The sequence below is a fragment of the Electrophorus electricus genome, chromosome 9 (assembly GCF_041902795.1).
Source record: "Electrophorus electricus isolate QZ-2024a chromosome 9, ASM4190279v1, whole genome shotgun sequence".
Classification (NCBI taxonomy): domain Eukaryota; kingdom Metazoa; phylum Chordata; class Actinopteri; order Gymnotiformes; family Gymnotidae; genus Electrophorus; species Electrophorus electricus.
In genome coordinates this window covers 22473487-22487825 of record NC_137505.1, presented here as the reverse complement: position 1 = coordinate 22487825, position 14339 = coordinate 22473487, and the positions used below count along the sequence as shown (strand labels likewise).

General features: G+C 38.5%; 1 protein-coding gene across 1 annotated transcript; it reads right to left on the bottom strand.

Moving 5' to 3' along the window:
* Positions 1-1851: 1851 nt before the first annotated feature.
* LOC113575382 (interleukin-1 receptor type 2) lies at positions 1852-9342 on the bottom strand. Its single transcript, XM_027006849.3, has 10 exons — positions 9193-9342; positions 8355-8427; positions 7960-8212; positions 7430-7601; positions 7105-7282; positions 6728-6796; positions 6176-6241; positions 5732-5867; positions 3370-3503; positions 1852-2837 (listed from the first exon to the last, which is right to left on the bottom strand). Exons 1-10 carry the CDS (start codon positions 9211-9213, stop codon positions 2695-2697), a joined length of 1245 nt encoding a protein of 414 aa, XP_026862650.2. The 5' UTR covers positions 9214-9342; the 3' UTR covers positions 1852-2694.
* Between the last annotated feature and the right edge of the window lie 4997 nt (positions 9343-14339).

Genomic DNA, 14339 nt, shown 5'->3' with positions numbered 1-14339 from the left:
AGAAAACATCATCTTCAAGGAAGGAACGCGGTTGGAAAAAAATCTTGAATGATCGTGATCGGCGATCACTTAAATGTGTGTTGAAATCAAATCATAGAAAAACAACAGTAGAACTCAGGGATATGTTTAATAGTGAAAGTAAGAGCATTTCCACATCAACAATGCGAAGGAAACTCAAGGGATTGGGACTAAACAGCTGTGTAGCCTTAAGAAAACCACTTGTCAGTGAGGATAACCGGCAAAAACGGCTTCAATTTGCTAGGGAGCATAAAGATTGGACTCTGGAGCAATGGAAGAAGGTCATGTGGTCTGATGAGTCCAGATTTACCCTGTTCCAGAGTGATGGAACAGGGTAAGAAGAGAGGTGGCTGAAATGATGCACCCATAATGCCTAGTGCCTACCGTACAAGCCTGTGGGGGCAGTGCAATGATCTGGGGTCACTGCAGTTGGTCAGGTCTAGGTTCAGCAACGTTATGTGCCCAAAGAATGAGGTCAGCTGATTACCCGAATATACTGAAGGACCAGGCAATTCCATCAATGGATCTTTTCTTCCCTGATAGCATGAGCACTTCCAAGATGACAATGCCAGGATTCATCAGGCTCAAATTGTGAAAGGGTTGTTCAGGGAGCATGAGACATCATTTTCACACATGGATTGGCCACCACAGACTCCAGACCTGAACCCCATTGAGAATCTTTGGGATGTGCTGGAGAAGACTTTGCGAAGTGGTCCAAATCTCCCATCATCAATACAAGATCTTGGGGAAAAATTAATGCAACTCTGGACAGAAATAAATGTTGTGACATGCAGAGGTTTGTGGAAACGATGCCACAGTGAATGCGTGCTGTTGTCAAAGCTAAAGGTGTTCCATCGAAATATTAGAGTGTGTGACCCTTTTTTTTGGCCAGGCAGTGTGTGTTATGGTAAACTGCATATGTGTTATGTTAAACTGGGATGTTATGATGCTGCCACTTCACCTCTCTTTTGTCACTGAAGTTTGCTGACTGAGAGCAGTGGAGTGCTGATGTTCCAGGGTGCCCTCATGCCTGTGGTTCCTTCTGGCTCTTTCCTTTTATCTGTGTTGCCATAGCTAGATCTGCCAGAGTCCATCCTTGAGCAATATTGATTCCCTAATTTTTACACTTTAGCATTTGGACATGCCTAATAACCTACCCTCTCTTTCTTCTGTGGAACACCTATTTGCTGATCCGGTCTCAGCTGTGGTGGTTCCTCCTACCAACCCCATGCCCCGCTGCTGTGCAAGGGAGAACCTGCTGAATAAAATGGCAGGGCCAGAGACAAGAAGCAAAAGGTCCAGACAGCAAAAAGGTCAATAATCGAGTCATAGAAGGGCAGTAGTACACTAGGACAGGACAAAATCCAAATAAACAGTAACAGGCAGAGTAATAAAATAAATAAAAGATACAGAAAACAACAGCTTTGTATGCAGAGTGATGATAGTCTGGCATGCTTCGCAAAGACTAAAGTTTCTTGGGAGCCTTATATAGCGTGTTAATGAAAAGGAGTGGGTGCAGGTGAGTTTAAGCGATAACCATAGAAATCAGAACTCTGGAGATGAGGACCTCTGGTGGCCAGTAATAGAACTACCAGGTTGCTCTCTGAGAGCTAATAACATGTAGTGGTGTATTTAGGAGAAACAAGCTGTAGTTTCCTTTTGTTTACTGTTGTTCTGAACTTATATGATGTTCTTAGTGGATTTGCCACATGCTTCTTCAACAAAGAGAAAACTATAATTTTGATGCAATATAACCTGACACCTCATGTCTCTGTGTCTATTTACATGCAGGCAAAATACCAGATATAAGAGTTTTTTATGAGTTTTTTTAATGTGTGTGTACAGAGACATCAGGTCTGTACATAGATAGCAGTGATGTGAGTAATTCAGGAGCTGCTGCTTAGAATATTAATATCACATCTAGGGCAGGAAAGAAATGAAATCCTTACTGAAAATTATATTTAGAATGTTCCTAATATATTAATACCATTATTAAGATTACAAACATGCATTGCTTTACTATCATTACAACGGTTTTTGACATTTATTACTAGCACAATGAAAGTTCAGGCATGTTGCACAAACACATGCTTATCACTATTATCACCAACAAAACCAAATGCAGTATTGCAGCATTCATTTGAAAAGAAATTGGACATTGCACTTTTGTTACTTGCACATACTTCCTAGATGTAAATCCACCTAAAGAAATTCTATTACAAATGACTCCAACAAGCATACAACATCGCCATGTTTCAGGAAGTCAGAGAGACTACCACTGCAGTTTAAATGAATATGCATGAACCACAATTCCAGACAATTTTGAAAGATATTAAGTTGTGAACTTGTACAATTCTTGTACCATACAATTTACATGAAAAGACCAGAAAATGATTTTAACATGAAATTCACAAAGCTGACATAGAATAAAAAAATCAAAGTAGTTCATTCTCAGGATAAGAATTCTACAATTATTTTAGAATTTATATTTTTATATTTTATAATTTTATATATTATTTTAAACATTGCCTTGACATTGCACAATTGATTGTGAACCCTCGTTTGCTGGCTTTCAAATCAAACTAAAATGAAACTGAAAAGCGTAAAAAAAAATGTTTTTGTGTATTTGAAATATTCCCAGCAAAAAGTAAAATGTGTTGAGCAGATGAAAGACATTTAAAAGCTGCTGTTCTGTCGAGCACGTATGTAGTTATTCCTTTTGGGTGATGTAGGGCAGAGCTGATACAGGAACACACTCATCACCAGGAGAAAAAAGCAAGAGGATACAGCAGCTACCACCAACCACATCGTCATGGAGTCTGTATGCAGAGATGTTTGTAGGGTGCAAGTAAATTAAATGACACGGGGTTTCATTTTACTTTTCCTAACCTGCTTATTTTTTCTTTCACATTTTCTCTTTCTGTGCTCCAGTCCTCACCCTAGCATACCTGCTTCAGGTGCCCTAGTGATCCCGTTAATCAAAAGCTAGGGTTGAGGATCATGAAGTACCCATATGAAAATATAATCCAATAAGCAGTCAATATATTTCAATATCTAAATAACATGCACCGGCCAAGTATTGTACTGGTGCTGTCTCATATACAGGACCAGTAAAAAGTCTGTGCACACCTGACAGAATGCAAATTTTTCATAGCAATTTAATCTAATGGCTTATGCCTTATGGCTTCTAATATTTAAAAAGTAGTGACAGACTAATATGAAATTGATAGTATACTTATAAATTGATTTCCAAAACAAATATGAAATAAACAAAGAGTAGGTGCATCCACACTTTTGACCTTTGGCAGCATAATCATAATATACACATAAAATCATTTTGTGTGCACCTACCTTCCAGTGTAACTTGTGTAATGACTTCCTGCTTTCCTGACAAGTTCTGAGCAACACACTTTAGCTCCACTCTTGTGTCCTCCTCATGCACCTCCAGAAAAACAAGCTCCACCACCACATGGTTGGGCAACACCCTAGAAACAAACATATATGTCCATATATTTAGTCATATATCTATATACATATATTTAACCTAATACTGAGCATGGAGTCAAAATTATGATAATGTATCACTTGCAAGTTCCTGATATGAATTAATGAGCAGTGAAAGTTCAATGTTCTATATATAAATTAAGCTCTAGACACACCGTGTTAGTGTTTTCACGCACCATATACTGTATACCGTTGCATAATAGTGATAACATGGGACTATCATATGGATAGCCTACATGAAATACACTGTAGTCCTTTCCCTGGCATGACGACACTCGAAAAGGGGAGTAAAGCGATAAGTCAAGCAATGAACCTGGGTCCAGAAAAAAAGCTCTAGTGTGAAAACATCATTTTTTGGAGCTGTTTTTGAAGCAGGAAATATCTTCTCTATCACGTGTCACTACACTGCACTGGTGTGGAATTGCACCGCTGACCTGGAATACGTCAAAGAAGTCGAGAGTGCACAGCAAAAAGGAAGGCGGTCTATACCACCCCAGTGCCACAAGGGGGCACAAGTGAGCTCTACAACCCCAGTGCCACAAGGGGGCTCAAGTGAGCTCTACAACCCCAGTGCCACAAGGGGGCACAAGTGAGCTCTACCATGCAACTCTGCACCCCACAACCATTTGTAGTCCCAATTTCAAATGCAAGTAGTTTTTTTTTGTTTTTTTCCTGCGAGGTATATCCCTTTCAAACTGCAGTTGATGTAATTTAAGTGGATGTTTTCTACCTGAAAGATTGGTTAGACATTTCGGTCGACCTTGAACAATATGTGCTATCATCAATTCGGTTCATTTTCATAATACGAAATGAAAGCTTGTCATCGCCGCTTGATTTTTTTTGTCTGGCATCTACAACACTCCTACAAGCACTAGCTATATTCCTATGTCACTCCTAATGATTAAGTTAGCCCATTCCACCCACAAGGCAAGTTAAATGAAATCTTGCTGCCAAAACAAACAGAAAGAAATCAAACTAATTCAAACATATATTGTCTGTGTGCTGGGTGTGAGCTACTGGTTGAAAGCAATAGAGCAGTTTACAGTTATCTTTGCTTTTCTTTCCAGCTCCACACCTTTCTCTGTATTTGGTTAGTATGATTTGGGTTGTTGGTATGCTGCTGCTTGGTTAATATTTGGTTACTATGAGTGTGTAGATGATAAGGTTGCATGCTGTTCTTTACTTTTCTTTTGAGGCATAATTTTTCTACAGTACGGCAGAGATTTACTGTGAGAACTGCTGCCTTGGTACTCTGGGGAGATTTTTGCCACCGATGGAATCATGAACAGCACCACCAAAAGGTTATAATTCCTAACCTGACCCTATTCAGTGAACATCTCAGTGTATTATAAATGGCATTTTTAACTGCTATCCATCTAACATTAGCCAGATAGTGATGTTGAAAATGTTAATTTTAGTTTTGCTATTTAAATTTAATTGGTATTAATTTTACAAATCTGTAGGAATATAGCACTTGTTATAAATCAAGCTAACAGCAGATCTTCACCATTATCACAGGACTGTTAGAGCCAGCCATCTACTTTTAACTTCACTTTAGCTTGCAGTTTTGTTGATTGTAATTTGTGCTTTGATTGGACGATGCATCCAGAATCTAACACCTGGATTTTTTTCTCCAAAGAAATTTTTAAACCAGTATGCTCATTAATGTTCACTGTACATGCCAGTGTGTATTCCACATACATCTTCATAGTGACCATTAATGTAGTATCAATCAGAATACCATTAAAAAGGATTTATGGCTTTAAAAAAAATCAGTCCAAATGAGTTACAAATTTAGGGCACATTTTTAGTGCTTGGGGACATTTTTAATATACTAATATGTAACACATGTATGTCAAGGTACGGCCCCTCCTCCCAAACATCTCCCTGTGTGTGTTTATGTGTGTGTGTGTGTGTGTGTGTGTGTGTGTTCGTTCGTCCGTCCGTATGGCCACACCCTCCCTGTGTTTCACACCTGCTCCTCATTGTGTATCATTAGTGTGCATGTATATAAATCTTGCGTTTGTGTGAATGTTGTCGATGTTTGAACCCTGTTAGCCTGCGAGCCACGTAGTTGCCCTTGTTTTGTGTTGCAATAAGCGTATCATTGTGTATTAAATGATCCGTCCTCGCATCCTGCTCCGCCTCATCGCATTACAATGTAAAAGACTCACAGGGTTCAGAGGTCAACAGAGTTTTGAATGCTTACCTCCTAGTTGCTTGAAATGCTCGCTCACTCAGATATGAACTGTCCACCGACCGGCCATTGACCAACCAGGTGACCTCAGTGTGGTCATATGACTGATTACCAACCAGCACCTTACACTGGATCACCAAACTGGAGCCTGAATGCAAATATTGTAAATCAAAGACCAAAACATCTTCTGTTCATTGCAATTATCGCCTTATAAAGTGTACATTTTACATTTTAAGTACACCTTACTTATTTTAATGGATGTTTTGCTAATTGTATTGCATATTTTGGAATGCAAGGAATACTGTCTTTGCAGATCCTCTGAGAAACGCATGTATCTTACAGTAAAATGTACAAGCATTTGTGTAAGTAGTTCAGTGGATTGAACAGTGTTTTTAATGCATTTCTAATGTTCTTTGTCCATTTAAGCTTTAATTGAAGAGTGCACAGTGAACTCACCAAAATGACTTTCAATCATGGATCCATTTACAGGTGTAGTGATGTAAGGGTAGAGTATAGCTGATGCTGCATGAAAGAATCATCATTAAGCCCACACACATCTATTACATACTGTATACCTACATTACTACAAGTAGCTTCTTATTAAGTATTGCAAACTTATATCCAAACATATGTATTTATTTGCGTACATATGTATATATTTATTTATGCATGGATCTAAATTTATGTAATTTAAAAGGATGATGGTCAAGTTCTAAAATCTGTGGAATATGAACACATTTAAGGAGCTTTCTAGCTGTTGAAATACAATCTGTGAACTCCACCACAGCACCTCCTTACAGCTGTGTTCTGCTTCTTGACACTTTTATTGTTTCTGTACTGTCATGCCATATTTCAACTCTATCGCTGTTCACCAGTTTTGTAAGTTCCTATCAAGCCTATAGTCTTCTGCCTGTGTTTCTGACCTCTGTTCTAGTTTTCTTTTTTTTTTTTCTGGTTTGCTGGTTGCTCTCCCACAGTGAATTGTCACATAAATCAGAGGTCACTCACATGTCACTGCAGCAGCTGTTGACTTGGTAGGTTGTTTACTACCTGAGTCTGGAATATTTGTAACCGGGGCTGAACAACATTAAGGAAAACACAGTGAGGACAGAAATAATTATATAAATACAACTTAAGAGGGAGCTTTGCTCAAATATAGAAAGGCTAGCTGGTTAGCTTTTAGCTGGTGATTTATAGATAGTAGCCCATTTTAAGGATAACCACAGTAGATCTTAGTGCAGATACAGTGCTAGTCCATATGCGTGAGATACATACATTTACTCTTATAAGCAGGATATAACATGCATTTGCCCAGGCTTTGTGATCATGCAAATGAGAATAAATGTTATCTGTGGTACCATGTAATTCTGCGACTCATAGTTTACCTAATACTTGTAGTTTCCAGGTCCTGCTAACATTGTAGTGGGTGTGATTGAAAATCACTTTGAGCTTACAGGTGTATAAACCTTTGTCTTCAGGAGAAACTTTCGTAATAGTAAGCAAATTTCCTTTTTCCCGCTTATAACGAGTACTGATTAAAGGAAAAGCACCCACATTAAAACCCTGTAAAAAGTAAGCGAATAAGTGTTAGCAAATTGACCAATACAAATTTACAAATGCAGCATTGGAAGTTTTGTGGCTTAAGCAGACAAACTGGCTGTCTTCCTATTACCAAACATGCTGTCACTCTCTTCTGTTACTGAAACCCACCTTGTACCACTGTGGACTTCCAGCCATTATGAAATGTTTTATGTGGGGACAACTGATGTTCAGATCTGTGTCTGGCTGTGCAGAGACAGGATATGACATCATATCCAGGTCCTCTCTTCCTGTCTCATAGATGGTCACAGAAATGCTCCCGGTAATGCAGAACATGTCACTGCTAAAGGGATAACATACAAACATACACATCCAATCACACATGTACAAACACACACACACACACATACACACACACACACACACACACACACACACACACACACACACACACACACACACACACACATATATATATATATATATATATATACACATACACACACATACAAACATACATAAATACAGACAACAAGGTAGAAAGAGACAAATGATTTGTAATCTGCCAACATTATTAATATATAGTAATAATTATATGGAAAACTTTTAGAAAACAAAATATTGACCTAAAACCAGGCCATTTTCTGGTGTGTGCCATTAACCTTATTCAAGCATAACGTATTCGAAGCGGAGGGACCAACCTGAGTACATAAGAATACGTTCCTGAATCTGATGGGTGTGAGGGGAGGAGCCAAAGGGATCGCCCCCGCTGTATGACCCTGACAGTGTCATTTTGGAGGTCATGCTGTTCGCTGTGTGAGATGTGAAATGTGCTGTTGTCCACTAGGAGCCTCAAGTACAGAATTGCATCTTCAAGAAATGGGAATCTGATGACCACTAGTTCTCCCTGAGTGTGGAAGTCTGGGATCTCTGGACCCACAGCCAAACAGCTGGCTGAACAATACACAATGGCTTATTTTAAGAGTTTTGTTCAAGGATACAGAGGTAAATCAGCAGAGGGGAAAAGGTCTGGTTCAGTTCAGTGAAATTCAACTCAACCCAGTTAATAAGGTTTGCAGTTCCACAAACATCTTACATTTTGTAGGTAGTGCATGGGCCATGGAAAAAGTAATGCACACAACCATCCATGTGAGGAAGCCAAAGGAAGACTGGGTGAAACAGAGCAAAGAGTCAAATGACTGCTTACAAACACACACCTCATCACTCATACCGAGTTACACCACTTCATCTAATGACACAATAAGAAGCAAACACAAGAGACTGAGCCAAAGCAGTGGGTATTATTCTCCAGCTAGTTCACTATTTGTTCTGTCATTCCAGAATAGATCACAAAAAGGCCTAAAGAAGATACAATAAAATATATGGATGTTGAATAAATGTTAAACTGTTAGTGAAAAACACTGGTATTACTTTTAAGCATGAATTGAAAATACACATTGAATCTTTATATAAGTTACTTCAAATAAATACTTTAAAGAACTGTCTGTTATCAGACAATCTGACACTAAACTGGTGCATTATCACTGAAGGCAAAAAGTCAATATGAATGTCTGAACAGCTCATTCAGAAGCAAGCGCAGAGAGGCATTTTTTAGTTCCACTAAACTGCTCCTCAAATTGTCCTTCATTCAGCATTCAGCATTCAGCTCACATATTATTTAAGTACAATTATGTACATTTCAGTACAATTAAGCATATTGTCTGATAAGACAGTTTTTAAAGCTTTTTTTAAGTACAATATATTGTTTTACCTTATGGTGTTGTTCATGAAAAATATAAAAATAAAATCAATGATGTAGCTTATGTAAAGATTTAATTAATATTTTCAAGTCATGCTTAAAATAATTAATATAGAACACATTTGGGCAAATCCATCCATGCGCTCACACCTAGACAAACTTTATTAGCTCTCACCTGTCTGATGATGATGATCATTGTGATGAAGAGAAGACCAGCCGGCAAAAATGGGACTGACAATGGAGGTAAGACAGAAGGAAATAGAAGAAGGAGGTAGAAGGAGATTTGCTGCAGGAGACAGAAGCTGTTAGCAGTTCTTTCCCTTGTGCTGTCTGTAGGCGCCTATTGGGGAACCTCCAGTTCGAGCACTTTAAGACTTCTCTCGTGAGCCTGGAAATTCCTCAGCTTTCCCAATCAGAAGGCCATTTCAAATCACCTTTCTAGAAAACACAAAAATTACACATACACACCCAAACCACACACACAGACTAAACGCGCATGTGTGCACATGCCTGCATACATGCTGAGCACACACCGCAGACACACGCGTGTGTGTGCACGCTCGCAAACACAGAAACACAATTAAGGTAATGCTATCTCACACACTTCTGCTGTGTCTGTGTGTACGGAGTAATGAGTGGTGTCTTTGGCTTAAATTGTCCAACTGAAAGCTATTTCTCATTTAAATGGAAATAGTTCTGTAAAACCATCATGGAAAGATAATAAAATAGAACCAGCTGACGAAATAACTATTTTCCTAAAGTATTTATATAATAGACTATGGCTGCTAAGTAACCCTTTTAACATTAGCTAAAATAGTGTTTACAATTAAAAAGTACTTAGTACTTAAGTCAATAAGATACAAGTTGTATATTGAAGCTTCAGTTGGTTCCACAATGATTTGGATGCTCTTTATCCTCACAGTGTTGCAGTTGCTTTGTGTGTGTACACTCCTGCAAAACCACACACTACATGCTGCAATTTACATGCTGCTTTTTAACGAGTATTGTTGGAGCATGAGAGAATTTCTATATTTCAGTTTTGGACACAACACTGAATCACTGCCACACATGAAAGCCTTTATGAGGTCATATAGCGTAACTTGGCACACAACCTTAATTTTGTACATTTTACATTATATTTGTTATGCAGTAGTATGCAGTTTTGGATGTAACCAGAGAGAAAGAGAGACAGAGACAGAGAGACTTTGAACTTTAAGATATTTTATGCATCAATTACCTTTTGAAAGACCCATTCACCTCCCCCACCTACTAACCTCAAATACCCCCACACACGTTTATAAACAAACGGTGTGCCTTCAATATACAGTGCACAGTTCCTGTGGAATGATAAAACATTGCATACAAATATTCAGTGTCTCTTCATCAACACACTGTATCAGCAACACACCATATAATTTTTAAAGGGTTTAAATCCTTGAAACAAAAAGAAAGTGTGTATTACTCGTCTTATTTAAAGACTCCCTATTAATTTCCACATTGCCCATAAAGTGAGTGCTTTTGACATTTAAAGCCTTAATAGTCAAAGCTCCTGCATGTCTGACTAATCCTATTGGGGATTTTCAGAACCTTATTTGAGATTTTATTTTGTAAATATTTTAAACTACATCCAGGACGTCTTTATGTGTCCTTAACCTCCTGACTACCAGCAGTTCAATTTTGTCCTCTCTAGAGTACATATTTAGACTTAAATATCTCCCACACCAAATTTACTACAGAGCTAACTCCTTTTGTTCTTTAAAGAGGACATTTAGAACTTTTAAATGATACCAATGTAATGGGGGTGGGGCTTTAGCAACTTACTCTTCCTCTTTAAAGAAAATGGTGTCCATCAGCACAAGGGGTTCAGGCCATCAAAAAGAAAGGAAGAGGAGCATCTGAGATGGTGGTCAGGTGAGATCTGGAACTCGCTGTCATCAAGTGGATTGACAACAAACCAGTGGTCATGGCATCCTCTGCCTATGGCATTGAGCCACAGGACACATGCAATAGATGGTTTAAGAAAGAGAAAAGGTATGTCCAGGTGTCAAGACCAGTGGCAATTGCTGAGTACAACAAAAACATGGGTGGTTTGGACATGGCCAACAGGATGCTAAGTTTCTATAGGATGTGCGTACAATTTTCCAGATGATTACTCAGGTCTAAGTAGGAATCGCCAGTGAGAGTGAAGATGACTACATTCCCCCACATCAAAAGTGGAAACCTCAGCCAAATGCAGCTGAGACACTATGGGGCCATCCATCTCCCACAGATGGTGGATGAAACACATGCATCAAGGTGTCGCAGGTGTGGTTGCAACACAAAATGTATGTGATGTGTATAAAGTGCAAGATCTTCCTCTGTGTTTAAAAGAAAGGAAATTGTCATACTCCATAAACATAACTCCATAACATCAAAATACACTAGACATACACTAGAAAAGAGTTACATATAGAGTATCCTAGCTGTTGGTAGTTTTCATCATATATCTTATGACAACTTGATATTTTCTTTGGGATTGATTTACTGTGATTATGATTCAGTTTCATAGGTAACGTGTTCAGATGTCCACTGTAGTGGACACATTATATTTTTAAAATAAAAACATTTAAATTTTTTTTTTTTTTTCAGTATGCTCATTGCCTTCCAAACAATTGGGGAAGTTAAAAAAAATGAATTGGGAGACATTTTTTTTTTTTCCCGGTAGTCAGGAGGATATTGGTATTCCTCACAGAATAACTTGCAATATTGCAGTTTTTTAAATACCAGATGAGTCACAGTGGATTACTTCCCTGCCTACTTCCACGAAGCATTCTGTAAATATTGAAACCTCTCTGACACATGTATGCACCAGTCTGAATTTCAATTCATCTACGTTATTCACCAAACCCATCCACTCAGCCAACCATTCCAAGAACGCAAGTAACAGACGAGGGGAAAGGGAAGTACAAGGGGAAAGGAAAAAAAAAACAATCAATCACAGTTCCCACACCGATTGCAAAATAAACAGTGGACGCACCACAACACACACACAGTCCTGAAAGGGATATGGCCAGCATTCCTTAAAATAAAAGACCACAAAAAGGTATTTTAATACAATGTCAAGCATATACAGCTGCTCTCGCACTGTGGTATGGTTAATTCATCAAATGATGTGGTGTTGTAAATTCATGAAATGAGCTGAACCTACCCTACTCTGAAACCCCTCAAGTTTCTGCATGACTGGTAAACCAAGAAACCACTGATTTTATCACACAATGATGGAACAGAACAGGCAACATGGGTTTGAGGTGCCAGTGTTTTGTGAATGTGTCTCATTGTCTTGTGTTAGTGTAACAGGTTAACATAAACCTATGAATATTTGTCTTTTGAATTTCACGAAAACATTTCATTATATATATATATATATATATATATATATATATATATATATATATATATATATATATATATATATATAAATGTATTCATTTTTCCCCCCAATATTTTACCTGTGTATATTCTTCGGTTTGTGTGTTGGCACGTTTGGAGTAGTTATGTAGGTGCATTTGAACACATGAAAGCTTTTACTAATGGAATTAGAGGAGAACCCCCCCCCCCCGCACACACACACAAACAAACAAACAAACATTTGTATCATGTTTATATAATCATCACAGTAAAAGACCAGCAACCAGTATGTTTCCAACTTCTCAAATTCCTTCCTTTGGGTGTTTCCCTCACTTGGAACTGCCACATCTATTACCACTGCTGTTTTCTGCATCTTGTCCACTAACTTAATGTCTAGTTGGTTCACCACTACTTGTTTATGTGTCTTGAGCTGGAGGTCCCACAAGATGTTAACCTTGTTTGTGTCCACCATTTGAACTTGGGGGTGTACACCTTATATGCCTTGTATATGTTTCTGAACATGATCTCAGCCACTTGATTTCTCAGTGTATGCTTTGCCTGCCAGCATCTTGCATTCTGCTACTAGGTGCTGGATCATCTCAGAGGCTCATTTGCAGTCTTGGGTCTTCTTTGGTGTGATACACACATGCCTTTGCTAGTGCTTCACTCCTGCCTTGTCCAACTATTGGTAGGATTATCTTATGTCAGCATCAGTGGTGCATTCCATGGAGGGGCTTATCCTGCCATAGCTTCCATGGTGATCACATTCCCCAGCTGTCTGAGGCACTTTCTCATCCACTGATCCTTGAGGCCATTGCTTGAATGTATTCATGGATGTTTTGTGGTTACCATGAACAATAGATCTAACACTTTATAGACCCCTTCCCCCCTCCTGTCTTATCCTATGGAGGTACTTGGATGGTGCTGTCCTTCTCATTTTCTGCTTCATAGTGGGAACCATGATTGGAGAATCCCCAGGTATTTGTACCTGTCATCTAGGTCTGTTAGACGGCCTCGTGGAACTTCAATTCTCCATGACCAGACCACTTTTCATCTTTTAACCATCAGCAGACTACATTTTCCTGCCCGAATGACATTTCTATGTCTTTGCTGTAGATCATTATCATGTGGAACAGTGAGTTTGGTGTCAAGCATATACAGGAGGTGGCTGATATTAGTTCTACTCCTGACTTTTAACTGTATCCACTCTTATTGATGATCTAGCTGAGTGCATTCAGACCTATGCAGAAGAGCAGTGGGGACAGTGCATCTCCTTGATATATACCACACTTTGGTACCACACCTTGGTATATATACCACACCTTGTGGTGACCTGTCAACAAGGAAGCTCCTGTAAGGAATACTAGCCACCAAGCTAAATGAGCATATATGCAAGTGTATGAATGGCTCAAAACACCACCTGCTAACTCATAGAGCCATCTACCTGCTGCCCACCTGCTATCAATATCATGTTATGCCTCCAAGTTGAGTATGAACTGCAAGCTGCTTCAGAATTACAGACTTGCCACCTTAAAAAGATGTGGTTTAACATACTAGAGATAAATGGAAAAATACTTGCTTGGGTCATGAAGGTATATGAAGCTGTAGAAAATTCTCTCAAACTTGTGATACATTGGTGGTATTGAGAAAATCCCTACATGTTACATCTGAACAGAAAGAGGATGTCAGAGCTCACTAATTATGTATTAATTAATAATTCAGATAATTTACATAATACATTTCTACCTAAATAATTACATACCCTGAATACATATAACAAATACTAACATTTTAAAAATGTTTAAAATACATGCTAGTTTTACCTGTTCAAATCTCTTGGATTACCTATGTGATTAGATTGTAAAATGGTATGTACAAGTTATTTTGTTGTTTGTTTTCAAGGAAACAAAAATAAAAACAAACATGCCATGAAGG

Excerpts from the sequence above, each read along its gene's own strand:
- LOC113575382 (XM_027006849.3), bottom strand. The coding sequence starts at position 9,213 with ATGATCATCATCATCAGACAG. Across the intron at positions 7,602-7,959 it reads ACGTATTCTTATGTACTCAG|CAGTGACATGTTCTGCATTA; the intron begins GTTGGTCCCTCC and ends TTATCCCTTTAG. Across the intron at positions 6,797-7,104 it reads CTGGAAACTACAAGTATTAG|CCCCGGTTACAAATATTCCA; the intron begins GTAAACTATGAG and ends AATGTTGTTCAG.